Source organism: Phocoena phocoena, chromosome 10, assembly GCF_963924675.1.
Source record: "Phocoena phocoena chromosome 10, mPhoPho1.1, whole genome shotgun sequence".
NCBI classification, from domain to species: domain Eukaryota; kingdom Metazoa; phylum Chordata; class Mammalia; order Artiodactyla; family Phocoenidae; genus Phocoena; species Phocoena phocoena.
This window is the reverse complement of record NC_089228.1, coordinates 40,960,669-40,980,692: the sequence shown is the minus strand read 5'-3', so window position 1 is coordinate 40,980,692 and position 20,024 is coordinate 40,960,669. Positions and strand designations below refer to the sequence as shown.

Here is a 20,024-nt window from a genome sequence, read left to right as displayed (position 1 = left end):
CAGTCCAAGGCATGGGCCTGGCAGCTAGGCCCACCTTGTCCTCCAGGGCTATGCCCCTGCATAAACCCACCCTCTCCCCATGCTTTGCCCTTGGACCACTTCAGAACACAGTCACCCTGCCGACCGTCACACATCTCCTGTTAGGGCAGGGGGAGCCCCTGCAGGCCACCTGGTCCAAACTCCTCCATGTGGGGAGGAGAAACTGAGGTCCGGCAGGGATGAAGCTGCCCCAAGACCCAGTTCTGTGTTTTTTGGTTTCACACTAGAACCACTATTTAAATAAAGTCCTCCCCTCCCAAAGGCAAAGGAGCTCCCAATGCCTCCCTCCCCAACTCCTGTTGGGGTCCTGAGCCAGAGGTGCTTATCGGTCAGGGCACAGGCCAACCTCGTGCCTCCGTTGTCCCTCCTGCACACAGGCCCACAGAGGTCATAGGTGTGTAATTCCCTTGGCACCTGCTGGCAGTGAGGCAAGCAAGGTGAGTTTCCTCCCCTGCCCCCAGCCTGCTCCAGCATGGCCATGATATGCGGACTGTAGTTCAGAGACCCCCAAGCCCACGCTCTCAATTGCATACCCAGCAAGGGGAAGGGCCTTGCCATAGGCCACCCAGCAGGTCAGGGTGGAGGTGGAGCTGTTCCTGCCTTGCAGCCCTGAGAGGCCAGCTCTGCCCTGGGGCAGTCGGGAAGAAGGCAGGTCCACAGGAGACAACTCATGGGAAAAAAGCCCAATAAACGGAGCTGTCACTAGCAGCTTGGAGCCTCTGACCAGGAGAGGAGAAATGGAATGACACCACCCGAGACACAAGAACTTCAGTTACGGCCCAACAGACCAAAGTCAGACTTACGGAAGGACGCCAGAAGTCAGCAAGATGGATGGAAGGCCCTTTACAGACCATGTAGTCCACCATTTTACAGATGGCAACACTGAGGCCCAGAGAGGCTCAATAACTTGGAGGCAAGGATGAGGCAAGGAGAGGCCAGGGGCTCCTTGCCCCCAGTCCATGAGCTGCTGCTGGTCAAGAAGGTCATCCAAGGCTGGCCTAGAGAGTGGCAGGGGGCAGGGGGAGGGGAAACCACCAGCTCTGGGGCCACACCCATCACCCTCACCCTCCTCCCAGTCAGGACAGCAGCAGCATCTCCCTGCGAGAAATTAAACGCTCATCTCCCCCAAGAGCCACCTCCAGGGCTCATCCTGCCTTCTGTCCTGTGGGCCACAAGGGCCAGAGTGGGCCACGCTCACTCCACGGGAATTCCACGGCGGCCCCTCTCAGCTCTGCAGTTTGTCCAGGAGAAGCTGAGCTACCACGGCTCCCTGGAGTTCTAGCGGCTGGGCAAGCGATGCAGCCTCATGTCCTCCTTCTGGATGTGCTCGTAACAGGACTGGCGGGAGAGAGGTGAGGCTGAAGCCAGCTGGCCTGCCCGCTTCAGCCACATGCACAGGCTCTAGGGCCTGACATTGGGGCGCACCCACCTCCCGGGCCTGGACCACTATGTCTCCGACTCAGCCCTCAGCCACAGTCTGCAAGGAAATGGCTCCTTCCCTCTCCTATTGTGCTCAGGGATGCAGCCTGGAACACACTCAGCCCTGGGGATCCGAGGGCCAGGATGCACTGTGCCCACCTCCCCCCACCCAGCCCCTTCTAACAAGGGCAAGAGCAGTGGCTCTGTGAGGACCCTTCCCATGGAGACACACAGAAGCTGTGAATTTGAGCTCATCCCCGCGATGGTGTCTGGGGTGAAAGGGGTCTGCCCCAGTGGCCAGGGCATTTCTGCCTGGCCCACCGCCTCTGTCCCTCACCTCCAGGGCCGTGAGCAAGAAGTCATACAGGCCCCCTGTGTGGATAGGGGCCATCATATCACGGATCAGGTGGATCTCGGCTCCCAGGTGCTGGATTCTGGAGAACCACCGCCACCACAACGAGAGGGAAAAGGGGACCTATCAGGGACAGGCATCCAGCAGCCGGGAAGGAGCTCTGGCCTGGGTGGCTGGACACCTGGTCCCTGCTCTGAGTTTGGCCCCCACAGGACCCTGGGTGGGCCTCTCTGGGCCTCAGCTTCCCCATGTGTACCAAGAAAGGCTGTGCCCATAAACCCCCATGTTCAAAGACTTTGGAGTATGTCTTGGTTGGGGGTGGGCAGGGTGGGAAGGGAACCTCCTGCAGCCCGCCCCCAGCTGGGGCTCACTGGGCACGCGACACCACGTAGACGAGCAGCGGCAGCAGGTCGTCCATGGGCAGCTTGTGCTCCTGGCCGAGCATCCGTGACACAGTGGCCTCAATTTCCCTGTATGTCCTCTCCAGCACCTCCAGCTTCTCCCGGGGGTCCACCGTGGTGCTGCAGCAGGGTAGCTGGCTCCAGATCAAGGCCCTCAGGTTCAGTCCCAACCAGGGGCCCCAACACTCCTGCCACCCACACCCACCCTCCCTGGGGTGTGGCTCACATCATCTTCTGCAGACATTCCGTGGCTGACAGGAAGCACTCGTCTCTGACTAGGGAGTATCTCTGTGTGGTTGGGGGAGTGGGTTAGATGAAACCTCCTCTTTCCCAGGGTCAGGGCTGGCCCCCGAGCCCCTCACCACCCACCCCCTTCCCCATCACTGGCTTCAGGACAGCTCTGCCCAGAGGGTTGAGTGACCCAGGGAAGGTCACAGATCCACTGTAAGCCTCAGTCTACTCAACTGTAAAGTGGGGTAAATGGTCTCCAGGACGCTGGGAGGATCAAAATGGAAAAAGAAGATAAGAATCATAACAGCCAATGGTCACTGGGTGCCGCCCAGTTCTATGTCAATGGTTCTTGAGTCCCAGGGCTTGTTGAAACACAAATTCCAAGTTCACTCCCTGAGTCTCTGACTCAGTAGGTCTGGGATGGGTTCAAGAATCTGCTTTTCTAACAGGCTCCCAGACAACGCTGATGCTGCCAATCCAGCAAACACACTTTGAGAACCAATGCCCCTCGTGTTCTGGCCCACATCACCCGACAACAATCACAGGAGGTAGTACTAGTACCGCATCAGGGACTACTTCTACAGATGGGAAAACTGAGGCATGGAGATCAAGTATCTCACCCAAGGTCGTACAGCCAGTAAAAGGGTGGAACCTAAGCTTGAACCTGGTCACTGTGGCTGTACACTCATCCACATGGGAAATCAGAACAGTGCAGAAAGCCTGCCATATCCTCCCTCACCCGCCTATGCAGCTTCTGACCAGTGACCATGAGGCAGAGAGCTGCTCGGAAGGCTGGGCAAACCTGGGGGCCCAGCTCAGGCTCAGACCTCCCTCTCCTAGGCAGGTAATGGGCCCACACTCTCACCTGATTGGTCGTCAGCGTGAGGTCCTTGAGGGGCCACAGGTGCCTGAAATTAAAGCAAGATGGGAAGCTCTGCCAGGACCAGGTCTGAGGGTCTGAGGTCAGAGGGCAAATTTCCTGCACCTCCATGTCCCCCAGGAGGGCTGAGCAGGGGAAAGGGGCAGGGGATGCACAATGGCATCTGGGAACACTTGTGTGAAGCCCAGGCAAGAGGAGGGCAGGAGGGATGCCCTGAGAGGGCAGCCCTCCATGTAGCCCCAAAATACGAGTGGGACTGGAACACAATGAGGAGACAGAGGGTTAGTGCTGCAGGCCAGGGGACCCTCCTAGGCAAAGTCCTGGGGGTCAGGCCAGAGAGCTCAGTGGTAGAGACTGCTCCAGGGGCTCAGTGAGCTGGCCCAGGCTGGCAAGAAGTAGGGATGCCATGCAAGGCAAATAGAGCCAATGGAGCAGGGAGGCCAGCATGGAGGAGGCGGCACTGAGGCAGCAGGAGGGGTGGGGAGGAGGGACTCTTGCAAAGTCATGGACAACCAGGTCTCTGGGCTGGTGCCTGGTCAGATACAGGAAACATTCACCACATCGGAAGGGGAAACAAGGTTTTTTGGCAGGAGGGGGAATGGGAAGCGCCATCACCTTGAGACAAAGGGAACCAGGTGTGGGAGAAGAGAGTGCGTTCATGCCCTCAACACTGGTAGTATCAATGGATCAAAGGGGCATGGAGAAGAACATTTTGATGACTGAGGGCAGAAGGGAGGCTCTGACCTACTTCCGGAACAGTCCTCAGTTTCCCCTTGAGGATCTCCCCTCTCCCACTCTCAGTCCAAGAGCTGGGAGCAGGCGACCTTGCCCCAGCCCCAGTGGTAGATATTGAGGCCAGCCTGGCCAATCTGGGCCACAGCCAGCATTCAGGGGCACATTCAAGACCCCAGCCAAGCCAGGGAGGAACTTCAGAGGCTCTGCTGGAGCTGTTGGGAAGGAGACACCAGCTCCCTGTGGGGCCTGAGCTGGGAGAATATAAACCTCGAGTGGCTGGTACCATATTTGTCACCATACGGGGGAGCCAGAGAGCCCAACAGAGAACGAGAGAAGTTGCTTCCTTTATCATGCAGCTGGACACTCAGATCCAGCCACACCTGAATCTAGCCACACCTTAGAACTTCATGGGTACACGAGCCAATTAACCTCCCCGCTTTTTTGCTGAAGACAATTTGGGTTTGTACCCTCTGCTACACAAGGACTCTGGCAATCGTGGCATGGTAGGGAGGCTTACTTCTGTACATCCAGGAACTCAAGCAGCTTGGTGTCGGGGAAGAGGCTAAGGTTGGCAATGCCCTGGCTGTAGAGGCTGTCCTCCCTCTCATGAAGAAGCAGGTAGAGAGTGAAGAGCTCCGAGTAGAAGCTGGGCAGGACAAGGGGTAGCATCAATCTGTGCACCTGCAGGTCCCTGAGTGAGAGCCACCAGGACAGGTCAGGGTCAGCAGGGTGGGCGTGGGGATCTACTTGGGCTGCCCCTCAAAGAGTCCACAGAACTCCTCGTCCCACCACAGTGTTCCTGCCTCCAGCCTCCGCCACCCCGGAGAAAACCCTTCCCAGCCTGTTCTTAGTCATTTCACAACCAATTGTCATCTGTGACTACCTCACACTCTCACTTGACTTTGAGAACCAATATGGCAGCTGAGGCAGAATTTTGATCCCCATTTAATTGAAAGCAAAACCAGGGCCTTGATAGATGAGTGACCTGCAGCAAAGCTCTCAGCAGCCGTTCCAAGCTAGTCCAGTTCTGCCTCCTAGTTTTCTGTGCTTCCTAGGACTCAGGGGGAAGTTCTCCCTAATGTCTAACCCCATTTCCCATGCCTCCTGCAATGCAGTAACAGAAAGACCTCTCTGATCAGGATCTCTGGGCCTGGAATCTGAAGGCAAATTTTAAGGTTTGGTCTCAGGGGACTGGGGAGACAGATTTAATGACCCACTTAATTCCTGCTCTGTGTGACCTCAGGCTCAGCCCCTGCCAGGCCTCAGTTTCCACATCTGTGCACAGGGAGAAGGAGGTGCCTGAGGCAGCTGCTAACCCTCCATACACCCAAGAGATGAGGGTGGGATAACATGTTTAGAACAAAGATGCATTTGATGCACTGTGGCAGTGCCCCTCCCCAGGTTGCTCAAGGAAGAGAGGTCATGGATCATTCTGATTCTTGAATGGTCAATGAGCAATATTTGGTCAATAGCATGAACCCCTAACATTTCCCAAGAAATACCCTTTTCCCCCGAAGGAGGGCCCAGAAGCAAAGGTATAAGGACTCCCAGGACCCGAGCCTGGCTGCACCAGGGCAGAGAACCCCACAGACCTAATGGGGGCAGTCACCTTGTCTCTGCATCTTGATCTTCCTCTGGGGCCTGGCCCTTGCACTGTAAGGCAACCTGCAGCAGACCCCTGCAAACCAAAGGGAGGGGCAGCGTGGCTGCCATCTCCCACAGAATGGGAGTCACCAAAGGCCAGGCAGGTGGGCTCCACCCCCAGAACCATGGAGCCTGAGGACTGCAGAGCCCAGTGGCCCAAACCCCAGCAGTGAGGAGGCTGGGAGTACGGGATGTCTGCCTGAGTGTCCTGGAACCCTACAACAGCACTACCTGCAGCATCTAAGGTTTCAGTTTATAGCGTTTGACGAGGTCACAGCTCAGCCGGGACAGGACGGGAGATGGTGTCTGAGCCCAGGTCAGGCTCCGTTTGCAGTGCGGTTAGAGTTCTCCTGGGGTCAGGGCTAGCCCAGGGCCTAGCTGGGGCTTGGACTCTGGCTGCAGTCAGGCCTTGCTATCACCTCCCCACCCTCTAACCCCTATGCTCACCAGCTGCATATTAACCAACACACCCTCTGTTTCTTTCTCGATCCAGACCCAAGGCAAAGGCACCCTTCCTACCCAGGGCACCAGGCAGAGCTGATGCTTGGAAAGGGCAGAGCTCCCCTCACACCCCGCCCTGGGGTCACAGTGCAGTGGTTGTCCCCATGTGCCACCAAGCTCACCTGTAGGCGGCCCAGAGTTCCTGGGCGTGCTGCTTCACCTCCTCCTGCGCCAGCCCCTGCAGGTGCTTGTTGGCCCCAATGCCTGAGTATGTGGCCTGGAAGGTCAGCATCAGAGTCCGGAGCAGCTTTCCCAGGGGATGCAGAGAGTTGCTCAGGGCCTGGGCAGGTGCAAAGGCAACAAAGAGATACTCAGCACCGTGGGCTGGAGCACAGCATGCCCACGCAAGACCCCACTTCTTCGATGGGAGCACCGAGGCACTCTCAGCAAGGGCCCACAGGCAGGCCTGTCCCCTCTGGTCAGCACCCTCCCCTGAGCCCTTACCTTCCTGAGGCACTGCTGCAGGGCCTCGGGCGCCCGGTGCTGCAGCAGCTCCTCCAGGATGTCCTCCATTCTGCCTGCGTGGTCCTCGGGGTGGGTCCTGGGGCACCACACACACACACGTCTCTCACCCACGCCCAGGCCTGCCCTCTCTGGGAAGCCTTCCTCCCCTGGCCGACTCAGAGCCCCACTGACCCCAACACTGAGCTCTGGATGCCCTATGGGTACACACGCCCACGCATGCCTGGGCCTCACCTCTCGCAGCACAGGTACTCCTGGGACTTGCGTAGCTCCCTTGAGCTCTGCACATGGAAGCCCAGCAGGGCCTCCTGCAGGTCTCCAGGGCAGCCAGCTTGAACAAAGTCCTGGAAGGGGCCATAGACGCCCTGCCAGCGGCTCTCCACGGGGAAGACGCCCAGGCCCAGCTGCCTGCGATGGAGGCAGTGGGGGACATGGATAGGGATGGAGCCATGCTGGGCAGGACCCTGTTCAGCCCTTGGAGAGGTGGGGATACCCAGCCTGGCCCAGAGTCAGGGCCCAGGTGGGGTGGGGGGAGTGGGGGATGCAGAGCGGCCTGACCTCCAAGGCTCCAGGAGGAGAAACGGGAGGCAGAGAAGGGTCAGAGAGAATCTACTCCACGGTAGAGAAAAGAGACAGGGGCACACAGAGCACTGGAAAAGAAACAGAAAGATCTGGAGAGCTGAAGGCCAAGTCCAGAGAGTGGGGTCTTGGCCTAAGAGAGACCAGGGCCCAAATCCCAGGATTCCCCCGCCACGGGACCCCGCTCTCCCTCCTACCACACCTGGGTCCTTCCTGAGCTTGATCCTGTCTCAGCCAATAGGCTTAGGGGTCTGGCCGTGTGTGTGTCTGGTGCAGTGTCTAATGGAGCACTGCTCTCCCATGTCACGCTCATAGATTTTCCTACACCTGCACCCGACCCGGGCTCACACCCCTAGGGTTTGCCATCCACTTCTAGCTCCTGCTGTCAGGGAAAAGAAACATGCAGGGACAATGTGTCAAGTAAACAACATGTGAAATGCTGGCTGGCACCATTAGAACCACCACCCACACCTCAAGAGACATAGTAAGAGTCACCACTTGAACAACGGTTTTCCAAGGAAGAACTCTGTCCCCATAGGGAAGAAGTCCATCCTCTTCTCAAATACCCCATGATAGGGACAGTGATTCCACTTAGTAAGCTTCCTTCTTTACCCTGGCTGCCAGGGAACTCAGAGCCAGGCTAATGCTTGATTATAAGGCCTATCTGCACCTCCCTTTCTTGTAAGCTCAACTCACACTTTAATTTTCTATCCTATTCTTGTTTGTTTTGTTTCATAAACTGTCTTGTACCCTTCCTAGAATAAAAGCAGGGTCTAAGCAAAGCCTACACATAGTATTTTTCTCCAGTTTTGTGGCATGTGGAGTTACCGTCACATAGCCCTTAATTCCAAGAGTCTCTGACAAGGGCTATGTGACCTGAGCTCTCTGAACTCTCCAAAGAGCTAGGAGGAGGTACAGAAAAGCCGTTCTAATGAGACCTGAGTCTTTAGGGTAGAAACATAGACACACACAGACACCCCCCCCCCCCCCCCAGAAAGGCTTCAGAATACACAGGCCAGACGGTCAGTCTCTCACCTCTTGCGGGTACTGCCTGGATCTGGAGGGAGGGCAGCTGTGTCCAGCACACCCTGGGTATGCAGTCCTCTCCCTGCCCCACTGCCAAAAGAGCCCTCCAGGGTGAAGCCATTAGGGAAGGTGACCTTGCCCTGGAAGCCAGGAGACAGATGCAGGGATGCCTGTCCATCTGTCTGTCCAGCTGCCCTTCCATCCCATCATGACAGGCCTCATGCCTGTCCATCCCGGGTCACAGAGGCTAGAAACTAATGGATGGCCTTCCCACCATCCATTCAATCTGCCCCACCCCAAGGGGCTCATAATCCTCCACCCCTGCAGGAGCCCCTGCCTGTGCCCACCACCAAGGGGCTCATCTCTGAGGCAGGAAACGGCGAGGGAGACAGAGAAGGGACTCACAGGTCAGAGTGGGGAGGACCACCACTGGGTCCAGAAGTAGGCAGAGGCCTCGGGAGGACATGAGGTATTACCGGCCTTGAGGAGGGGCAATTCCTTGCTGCATGCGACTGTCCCATTCACAGCATTCCTAGTCTCCATCCACTAGATGCCATAGTACCCGCCAGTCAAATAGCCCCCACATTTCCAAAGGCCCCAGCAGGGATACAACTGCCTTCTGCGAGGTCAGCTCAGACAGAAACATACTGAAGGACAATGCCTCCAGGGGCACCTGCCCAAGGCACTGATGGTGGTGGTGGAGGGGGTGGATCCCTATCTTGGGGGCCAGGAGGGGACACAGCCAGGAGACCACCAGCACCCTCTGCACCCAAGGCAAGCCTACCTATCCCCTCTTGACTCACACCCGATCAAATCACACCTCCGCAGCAGGGAATTGTCACTGTATCCACCCCCTAGATGTAGTGGAGATGGGAGAGGCCCTCCCTTACCTGCTCCACCTACCCTCAGCCCTAAATCCAAGCAGGAAGATTACAGACCCCAGCCAAGGTCTCAGCAGGGAGTGGAGTAAGGTCTCTGTGGCTCTCACCTTCCCCACGAAGGTCAGGTCCCTGGTGAAGGTGCCCTCATACAAGGAGTCATCTTCAGAGAGAAGGATCCCTGGGCCCTAGGGAAGGAAACGGGGAGGGTAGGGGCAGTGGGTTAGGAAGGGCCAGAAGACTGGCGGTGGGGAGGGGAGGTGGGCAGTGACCCATGGGCAGAAGGGTCCTGAGCCCTGCCATACCTCCCAGGACTGTGCCTAGGTGGGATGCCAGCCCCTGGCCTTCTGAGCACTGAGCACAAGGCCCATGGACCTCGACCCTGGGTTACCCTGACCGACACCCTGGGACCTGGCTCCTCCCCTCCAGCAGCCTCTCTCCAGAAGCCTCCTGGGGGACCCTTCCTTCCCACCTACAGCTCAGGAAGTACTGGGCTTTTCCTGAACCATCCCCACTTCCCTGTCACTGACCCCGGGGGCCGTGGAGCTGATCAGGCTCCTGTGCTGCACTGGCTGCCAGGAAGCTCGGAACCAAATGGGACACAATTCGCCTTCTACTTATTTCTGAATCTACCTTAGGTGCCTATTCTTACCTTTTCTTCCTCCTTCAATCCTTTCCAGGACAAAGTATAGATAAACAAACAAGCCACAATATCAGTAACGGCCATCAGGCCAGAGCTTCACTATGTGCCAAGCACCCGGCAGGGTGTGGGTGAGGCAGAAGGTGAGGGCTATGCCCGGGCACGGGAGACCTGCGCTTGAGCCTCAGTTCTGACACTCAAGAGAAGGCGACAGTGGGCAGGTTCTCTGACCTCTCTGAGCCTCACGTTTGTCACTTTTACACTAGGGACAATAACATGACCCCAGGGCTACTGGGAGGATCCCATGAGATTATGTTGCGAGGCTTAGCCCAGAGCTAGACACCCAGTTAGGGGTCTATAAACATGGGTAGTAGAGGCTGCTGGCATCCTCATTACTATGCACTTCATTGTTGCGATTTTAGTGAGTCGTTACGATAAGCAGTTCACCTGAGCTGCTGATGGGAAAACTGAGGCTGGGAGGGGCAGGGACTTGGCCAAGGCCAGGGTAGGTAGGTGGCAGAACTGGATTCCTGCCCAGGTTCTGGCTCCCTCCAGCACGTCGGAACCCTGCTTCCTGCCCCATCCACCCCTGACCAGTCTCAGTTCAGCTTTGGAGCCCCCAGAGCAGGGAAAGGGTAGCTCAGGACACACGTGGGTCACTGCACTCACCACCATCTTGTCTGCCTGGAAGGTCCCCTGGTAGCAGACACCCGCCTGGGTGACCACGACCCCTGGGCCATGGCGCTGGTCAGCCTGCCACATGCCAATATAGCGCTCACCCCTGGGGGAGGAGAGAGTAGGGCCAGAGTTGGATCAGAATTGTTCCCATGCACCTTCTGTGTGTTCTGCTGGCATGGGACCGGGGTGGGGGGCAGGGGTCAGATAAGGAGCAATGACATGGCCTGAATCCACTCAAGTCAGACATAGGGCAGGTGAGGTGAGGACCCGCAGGAGGAACGAGGGTGGAGGAGGAAGGGAGCCTGCCTGGGGGAAGGCATCCTGGCAGGCTTCCCGGGAGAGGTGGCAGGAAGGACAGATGGAGTAAGTTAGGGTGCCACTTAACATATGCAAAGCCATTGAGGCAGGAGTGTACGATAGATACGTGGGGGCGTTCAGTGGTCTAAAAGGCTAGGGGCCACACGGGTGGCATGGCAGGCATGAGGTCAGAGGAGCACGCAAGGCCTCAAATGTCAGGCCAAGGACACTGGGCTCTGTCTCAGCCCAGAGAGCCTGGAAGGGCTGTGATCCTTTGATAGGACCAGATCAGGGGGTCAGAAACTCCTCTCTGAAAGCGCAGGGAGGGGCCAGAGTTGGGGGGGCTCCTGCAGTCAAGGTCGGGGTCCCTCATCCTGAGCCTCAGCAACAACCGAGGGAGTGGAAAGAAAGTGAGGGGCTTCAGAGAGACTCTGGGGGACAGACAGAATGGACCCAGTGACGACAGGGAACCCGGGCCCTGAGGCATTTGGTCTGTGAGGGCCCCTCTGCCCCTCAATCCTGGTGCGGGGCTGCAGAGCACTCACCTGTCGCCGTCGTCCTGGACGCCATAGCCACTCCTCTGGCCCCTCTCCCAGTGGCCCGTGTACCTGCAGGGCTGAGGGGTCTGCGGGGTGCTCTCAAGGACCCCAAATCCATGCCGCAGGCCTTCCTGAAAGTAGCCCTTGTACACCTCGCTGGTGCTGTACCTGCGGAGGGTCACCAATGGCTGGCCCTGCCTCCCAGAGGACGAGCCTGTCCCATGAGCCTCTCCTACCATCAGGCCAAGGGTCACTTACTCACAGATGCCATAGCCGCACATGCTGCCTTCCCGCCAGTGGCACTTGTAACAGTCAAACTTATCCTCGGAGGCTTGGGGCACCAGGCGGATGCCAAAGCTGCCAGTGTGGGTGGGCAGGGAGGGAAGTCAGCACTGGGGACACAGCCCTGGCCCAAGACACCTGTCACACCCCCTCCATGCCCAGGAGTGTCCCTGCTCTTCCAAGGGGCCTTCTCAGACGATGGGGAGAATCTGAGAGGTGCTGAGCCCCATCTTGTTCCCTAGGGCCCCTCAGGACACCCCATCTCCACCCCAACCCCCATGCACTCTGGGAGGGCCTTCTGGCCCTGGACCACTCCCTCCATGACCTGCCCCCCTCCTCAGGCCTAGTTTCCCCTTTAGGACAATGAGTGGAGCTGGACCACATGGCCTCCAAGTTTCTGCTTGAGGTTTGGGAATGAAGGATGGGGCCAGGCTGGTGACAGTGGAGAGGGGTGGAAACCACGCCCTGCCTGCCCACCACACAGTCCTGTGTCAGCCCCAGCCTTACCCGTGCTCCAGGCCCTGGCAGAAATCCCCCACATGATTCCGCCCGTCTGGCCACTTCAGGGTTCCCCTGTAACACAGTCGAGGTCCACGGGCATCAGGTCCATGGGCATCAGACCCACCAGACCTTCAACACACACAAGACCCCCAGCCAACCTCTGCCGCAGACTCTCTCCGAGGCCTCGATCCCCCTTGGACTGGACTCTCTGCCCCAACTCGGTCTTCTTCTCCGAGCTTTATGGCCCCACATGGGCTCTCAGCCCTTCTCTACTCCTGGCACAATGGCCCCAGCAGCCTCACAGAGTGTGCTCCACACCCAGCAGGGAGAGCTCTGGAAGCATCCAGGTTGCCTTTTTCCCTTGACCAACAGGAAGCTCAGAGCTAACCTTCAAGCTCAAGCCAAGTGCTAGTCAGTGGGGTTTCTACCATCCTTGTCTCCTCTTCTGACACAGCATTGCTTTTTCTGTGTTTTTGTTCATAAGCTTCCTCAAGCCCTTTCTGGAAGCAGGCAGGGTATCAGAAACGAGTGGAATGCTTGCAAGCGTAACCTTGGCGAGTCCTTTCTGCTTTCTGGGCCTTGGTTTCGCCAGCTGTAGCACAAGTTGGGGCCATGTTCTTCAAAAGCCTATCTGCCTGTGGGGTCATGTCGACCTGCAACTGAGGCCAGGTTCACCCTAGAACCTGCCCTGAGGCCTGGGGAAAGTCATGCCAGTCTCTGGGCCTCAGCTTCTGCACCTATCACCTAAAGGGGGTGATAACACTCCCCCAGAGCATTCTTGTAAGGACTGATGAAGACAGAATGTCTGCAAAACATTTCTACCACCACCAGACAATGCTATGTAGACATGAGAGTTTTCTTCCACCCGCCTGAGAACAGAATGGTAACCGTGGGCCCTGCAGGTCAGCTTCCTGATGTCTGCCCCACGCTCGGTAGACTCACTGCCATCAAGACTGTATCTGGCACAAACCTACAGTGGGCCAGGTCCTGTCCAAGAGGACTTAAGAGAGACTGTGGGGGACAAACAGATTTCACCACTGGCGGGTAACAGCCTTTGGTTCATGCCCCAAGGCAATTAGGTCCATATGGGTCCTGTCTGCCCCTCAGACTCCCAGGAGGATCCCTGCCTTGCTTGGCCCAGAGCCTCCTTGGTCACTCACTTGCCATGGGGCCTGCCACCGTACCACTCGCCCTCATAGGTGGCCTGGCTGAAGCGGCCCTCCGCACGGAAGGTGTATGCTCCACAGCGGCAGATGGGGGGTGCAGAAGGCTCCAGGCCCGCCCCCAGCACCGGGAAGTCCTTCTTCCCACGCAAGGTCTGGCACACAGCCTGGGTGACCTTCCACTGCCAGGCCACCTGCGGGGGGACAGGGAAACACAGGACAGGCCACTGCTGCTGGAGGCAGCCCCTCTAGGAAGCCTCCTGGGGCGGCATCAGGTATCACCCTACCCACACCCACTCTTATCACTTGCGGGGACCTCCAACGGCTCCCGTGCTGCTCCCTGGGGCCTCATTCAGACCTGAATACTTGTTTGCAGCTTCGGGCCTGCCCAGAGAGGCCAAACAGAACCTTCGAACAGGCCCCAACCCTGGCTTCACAGAGAAAAGCAAGTGTTCTCATAGGCATTCTGATGCCTGAGCCCAGGCGGACCCCTGACTCACTCTGACCATGACTCCAGAGGCTTGACATTCCCAACGAGCCTCCAGGGCTGTATACCTGTGCCCTCCCCTTACCCTCCTGTCGCCTTCCCTCACTCCCCTGACCCCACTCCCCGGATTCACAGTCTGCCCACACTCACCCGGCCCTGTGGGTCCTTGGAGCACAAGGAGAACTCTTCCTCAGGCGTGAGGAGGTGAAACATGCACCTAGACAGATGGAGCTAATGAGTAGGCTCCAGCTCTGTCCAGGAGGGTGCTGAGGGAGGGCCCAAGTCAGAGGCCTGGGGTGGGCAGGTTACATGGGGTAGAGGGAGGGAAGGCCTGGGGCGTCACTGGATGGGGGTGCTTACCCGTCCTGCCCAGGTTCCACCCACACCAGCTTCAGATCAAAGGTGTGGACACTGTGGCCCTGGAAGAAGAGGGGGCACAGGTGGGCAAGACGCTCATCTATTCTCTGGTCTGGGCTTGCTCCCAAGCAGCAGCTCGCTGGCACACCGCTGGGTGTCCCCAGCATGCTCAGTGCGGCACACCCAGCACTGAGTCCCATACCACCCCTGCCGGCTCCCCATCTCCAGGACAGGTCCTCCACCTCCCTTCCCACCCGAGGGCCTGGCCAGAAACCCAGGACAAGCCTCCCGCACCCCCGACATTCTGCTCCATCAGGGCCCCCAGAGTGGTCTTCTGGAAATGCAGCATGGATCTTGTTAGCCCCTGCTGGAAACCTCTCTAAGGTCCCTACGGCTGAGCCTGACACCTGAGACCACACAGACCACTCCCCTCCACTGCCTGGGCCTCCTCCAGTTTGCCACAAATTCTCCTCAGCCTGAACTTTTGCATGTGCTCTTCCTTCTACTTGGAATGTCATCCCTGCTCTGAGAGATAGACCAAACCTCCCTTCCTCTGGAAGATTTTGCAGAGTGACCTTTCACCTGGCAACAGACACAGGTGGAAGCGGCACCAGGCCCAGGCCTGAAGGGGAGGAGGAGTGTGCCAGACACGGGCCAGGACAAGAGAGGATCCAGCACAGACAACAGGACGTGCCAAGGTCCAGAGGTGGGAAAGGGCTCAGCACCTTTTAGTGACAGTATCTCGTCAGCATACCTGGAGCACAGAGGGTGAAATCGGGAGTGGAGGGAAACAAACTGAATCAAAACCCCAAAACCAGGCTTCAGGAGACATAGGTTTGGATGGGCAAGTAGCATCCCTTCTAGGCCTCAGCCTCCCTATCTGCAGGGGAGTTCCAGGCTGACACTCTAGGGGGATACAGAAGACAGTGCTCTGGCTATCAGAGGAGTAACATAAGTTCAGGGGGAACTAGGCACAGCCAAGGTTATGGGCCACATAACAAATCCCAAACCCTAGTACTGGCTCCCTCCTGACTTCTGTAATGCCGAGAGCCCGGGCACTGCTGCTACATGGAACTCCTCTCTAGAAGCCTTGCATGTGCCCTGAATGGTTCACGCAGCCCTCCTCAGCCACTATGGGCCACTTATGACCGTTGTCTGAGGTTCCTCTCCGGTTGGAGGAAGACAACTAGGAGTTGTCTGCCATCTGCTGAAGCACAAACTGACAAGTGTCCCACTTTACAGGTAAGGAAACTGAGGGGAAGACATTTAACAGGGATACCAGCTGTGGAGAGCTGAGACTGGAAGAGCCCTGCTCCATAGCCCACACTCCTTCAGGGATGGCTCCACCTGCTGCCCCCACCCTAGCACTCTGCCTTTCTGCCCCCATCACCTCCTCAGGCCCAAGTTCTCGCTCCCAGCCACATGTCTCTTTCCTACTCCTTTTTTCAACCAGTCCTCAGACCCCCACTGTGACCCCACGACCTCTGGCCAGCCCCACCCTACCTGTAGCAGGACAAGGGCATCATCAAAGAGCAGCACACGCTCTGCCCTCAGCGGGGTGACCGTCACAGGTATGTCCTGGCTGTCTTGCAAGAGTCGGTGAGCGGGGGTACAGAGCACATCCTGGTGAGGCGAGGAGGGAGGTGCAAGGCTCAGGGACCTCTGTCCTGGATGCTGCTGGCCACTCCACTGCCCACCTCTGCCCCCAGGCACCTCCCCCAACACTCTGAGCATCTCCTGGAGGCTCCCAGGTCAGTGATGGGCACTGGGGCTCCAAGGTGGGGGGGTTCATTCCTGGCTATACCCAGAAGGACAGCACAACTTCTCTTGAAGCCTTACTTTGTCCTCCTCCAACCCATCTCAGGCCACGGCCCCAGTCAAGCCCCCATCAACTCTCACCCAGGGTTCTACAATCCCTGCCTCTCTCTGGCAATTCCTGTCCCCTTCACTTGTCCTAATTCTCTGCTGCACTGGGCCCCAAGCCCGTCACGCCCTGTCAGAGCACAGGGGACTTTCCCTCCTGCAGGGACAATACGGGCAGTGACTCGGGGGTGCAATCATTCAGTGACATCCCAGGAGAGAGGGTCGATTCTGCTGACCACTCTTCCCCAGAGCCAGAAGCTCACATCCCAGCCCAGGAGGTGCTCAGCAAATGGGTGAGGATGGCTGGACAGGGGAACGTCAGAGACACCTGCTTTAGCCGCTGCCCCCCGCCCCAGGTGGGGAAGCTGAGGCATGGAGCAGGCAGCAGGCAGCAGGCAGCTCAAGCTACCCAACGGGCCCCTGCCGGATGGCAACCCCCCTTCCCTCACTGCCCCTCAGGCCTCGAACTCACCCGCAGCCGGCTGCTCAGAGTGTGCCAGAGGGCCTGCGTGGCCATGGCCTGGTCCAGCTCCTGCCTCATGAAGGACTGCAAGTTCCCAAAGACGGTGGCTGCGTGCACCAACAGCTCCCGGGTGGGGTGACTCTGTAGGGGGACAGAGCAGCCGGGGTGGGGTATTATCAGAATCCTCTCCCACCCTGTGGTGACTGCCCCAGCCCTGGCCTGGCCCCAACCGGTCAGGAGGTCTGGGTCTAAGTCTAAGTTTTCCCTTTTCTCCCTGCCGGCCCCTCCTCTGGCAGTAGGAGGATGCTTCCAGGGGATTTAGGACCATTCGATGACTCCCCCAGCTGGGGCTGGGCCATGTGTCCTCACACCCAGTACATGATTCTACATCTGTTCTCTGGGTCTCTGCTGGCTCCACTAGGGCAGGGCCATGTACCTCAGATACCCCAGGGCAAGGACATATCCCTTCAAACCCCCCCAGAACAAGACCATGTCCCCAAGGCATGGCCAGGTCCTTCTCAAACCAGGGTTCCTGAGTAGGCAGGTTCCCGGAGCCAGAGGCCCATTTCTCCCATCCCTCAGCTTCCCCACGGGAGACAGGCCTGATAACCAGCAATCACCCCCCGCTCCCCATCACCCCTGCTACCTACCTCCCCGACAGCGTCCCTGAGGCTCAGCAGGAGGAGCATGCAGTGCTGCACATGATGGGTGAGTGGCTGGCGGAGAGCCTGGACCAGCGCCGTGCCCACCGAGCCCTCTGAGCTCATGCCCGACAGGAACTGCTGCAGCGCCTTCCGCTGGCCCTGCCAGTACTCGCTGAGTGGAGGGAGGCCCGCACACCCCTTCACTCTCCCCTCCTCTGTTCCCACACCTGCCACCATTGCCCCCTTGCCCTGGCTAATCCCCCAGATCCCAGGACAGTCCCAGACCCCAAACCTCTCTCCCATCAGAAAAACAGTGGCTGAGTGACCCTCTTGGAGATTTGGTAGCAGTATCTCAGAGATTAAAGCCCACCCTGAGTAGCAATTAGGAATGCTTCCCCGCCCCAGGGTCACTCCCATTAGTTGGCATATGGATTCTGCTCACAGCCTCACTAGGCTTCCCTCCCTCTCTTCAGTGTGGATCAGCATGTAATTGCTAGAGCCAGGATTGCTCAGGATGAGTCCCGGGCCATGACACTCACTGCTCTGGGGACGTGGCTTCCCCAAGCCCTCCCTCCCAGACACCCCCAACTCAGAGGCCCACTGCAGCATTCCATGCTCACCTCCTCCTCTTTACTGCCTTCTGAAAGGCCTGCACTGCCACACAGCTTGTGTAGGACTCGATGTACCTGTAGGTAGCACAGGGGACACCCAGCAAGCCCAACGCTCAGCTCCAGACCCAAGCCCCTGCCCTTCTGGTGTCCCCAGATCCCACCCACTGAGTGGCTGCAGCCCTGAGGGCCTGGCTCTGGGCACTGGTGACCTTGAGTCTTAACTGAGCCAACTAGACAATTCTAACTCAGTCTCTTTTCCCTGGGAGGCCACCAGGCTCAGATCTGGGGTGCCTGAGCCTGCCACCAGGCTAACACCCAAACCCAGGGCTGAACCCAAACCTTTGCCAAAGCCCTGACCCACGTGAGTCCCAGTGCCGGCCCCAGCCCCGCCTCGGCTATCTTACTCCAGGTGGACTTGCAAGACATGGTCAGCGCCGTGCAGCAGCAGCAGGGATTCCAGACTGATGGAGTCCGGGTGGCGCAGCCTCTCCTGCAGTGAGTGCAGGCTTTCCTCCGTCACCTCCCACAGCTGCTGGGAGCTCCTGTGCAGCTGCTGCAGGAGCTGTAGGCACTCTCTGCCCCAGGGATCTGAGGGCTCTGGAGCTGGGGCAGGAGCACAAGCGCACTGTGAGGGGAACAGGGCCGCTCCACCTTCCAGGGAGCACGCAGAGGCCCTGGGTGGTCACCGGAGGGGCAGCAGCACCCCTAGCCCTGGAGCTGCAGCTAGGGTCTCACATCCCTGGGGTCCTTGGGACAGAACTGGAAGCCCATGTGCCCCCTTGAGCTCAGCAAGGGATGGGCAGGCTACAGCAGTGGGCAGCACCCTTGTGGATTCAATAGGGGCACGTGTCCACCTCCTCACTAAACAGGGACAGCACTGATGACCTAGGGCCAGCAAGTACAAGAATCCCCCCTGAGTTTCAGAGCTTCCTCAGGTCCAGAATGTGAAGTCCATAGGGTTCTGTAGTCTCCTGCCATTCACAGAAGCACCAACAGAGCCCCCAGGAGGAAGGCACCTGCCCAAGGTCATTTTGTAAACCGGGCATCCTGCCTTCCAGTCATGCCCTGGGTGAAAGCAAGATGAGAATTCAGGCAGAGAATCCAGGCCTGTGCCCTGGGAGGGATGGAACATCGTCTCCGTTCCCAGCAGGTCTGGGCTAGAATGGGGTTCACAGCCTGGTTCCCTGGGGTCCCTTTGAGAAGGAAGCAGCCAGCAACTGGGGGTGAGGGCCCTGGATCCATCCGAAGACACCCACACCAAATGTCACCGCTCCCATTTGCAGCTGAGAAAGCTGTAGCTCAGAAGGTCCAACAAGGGAGGACTCCTGTCTCTAGGACGGTTCCTGCATCCCGCCCCCCTCCCCTCAACTCACCGGCCTCCAGAAGGGGCTGGAGGACAAAGCTGTTGATGCGTGCGAGTGTGGCTGAGAAGACCTCCTCTAGCCGCAGCAGGGCTGCCTCCTCAGGGCTGCACATGGCCAGGGTGCCAGACTCAGGGCCTGAGAACCAAGCAAGATTAGAGCGAATAGCAGCCATGGGAGCAGGGTGCCGTCTCAGGCTATATGCCCAAAAGGCCCATGACCACCCTACCTCAGAACTGAGCAAGGAGCCCATGTCACCCCAAAGGGGAGTTTCTGAACTGGCCAGTGACCCCTGCTCATGCTCCACGTGGGCCCAGCTGAGGGGAGCCTGAAGGAGTGGGAAAGAGGACTCAGAACTGCCAAGGGAAGCATCTATTTTTTACCCAAAAGGCAGATGCTCCTTAAGCCCTCTGGCCTGCTCATTCCTCTGCTCAAACACCCACCATGGCTCCCAAGGGCTCAGAGTAACATCTAGTAGTGCTCCGACCTACCCCTCTCTCCACTGACTCTCTGGAAACAAGGACATACTCTCGGAGGAGCACAGCCTTTATCGCAAGGCCATGGCTCAGGACTCCCTGTCACCCAATAGGGATATGTAGGAGAGGTCTGGGAGAAGTGGGAAATATCCTGCTGGAGCCATGAAGGATGGGCAAGAAATAAAGAGGCAGAGAGGAGGACAAGGCATGCAGGTGGGGGAACCATGAGAGCAAAGGCTCATGGGCATGAAGGCCCAGGCTCTGCAGGTGGCCCACCAAGAGCTCCCTAAGTGGCTAACAGAGGAGCCATGGAGGGCCTCAGAGTGGGGGAGTGATGGGATTCAAAGTCAGACTTGGGGACACGGACTTGGTGACAGTTTCAGAGGAGATGATTCCAAGCCATGAGAGGGTGAGGTGAGTGTGGGCAGGAGCCAGACACTTCATGCCCCCCTGCAAGCTGCAGGATGGGTTCTACTCCAGAGGTGGGGGCCATGGGGGTGGGCAGGTCTTTGGAC

At 58.3% G+C, this 20,024-nt stretch overlaps 1 protein-coding gene across 1 annotated transcript; it reads right to left on the bottom strand.

Annotated features, from left to right (window-relative positions):
• Positions 1 to 1,317: 1,317 nt before the first annotated feature.
• ALS2CL (ALS2 C-terminal like) lies at positions 1,318 to 19,148 on the bottom strand. The gene is made up of 25 exons (XM_065885413.1): positions 19,046 to 19,148; positions 18,077 to 18,275; positions 17,682 to 17,747; positions 17,068 to 17,233; positions 16,427 to 16,558; positions 15,595 to 15,714; positions 14,095 to 14,153; positions 13,885 to 13,951; positions 13,245 to 13,441; positions 12,091 to 12,156; positions 11,560 to 11,658; positions 11,308 to 11,469; positions 10,457 to 10,568; positions 9,258 to 9,335; positions 8,279 to 8,409; positions 6,899 to 7,072; positions 6,647 to 6,743; positions 6,325 to 6,482; positions 5,667 to 5,735; positions 4,575 to 4,748; positions 3,308 to 3,350; positions 2,438 to 2,499; positions 2,182 to 2,331; positions 1,796 to 1,892; positions 1,318 to 1,377 (listed from the first exon to the last, which is right to left on the bottom strand). The coding sequence occupies exons 1-25, from the start codon at positions 19,146 to 19,148 to the stop codon at positions 1,318 to 1,320; spliced, it is 2,841 nt and encodes a 946-aa protein (XP_065741485.1).
• Positions 19,149 to 20,024: the final 876 nt, after the last annotated feature.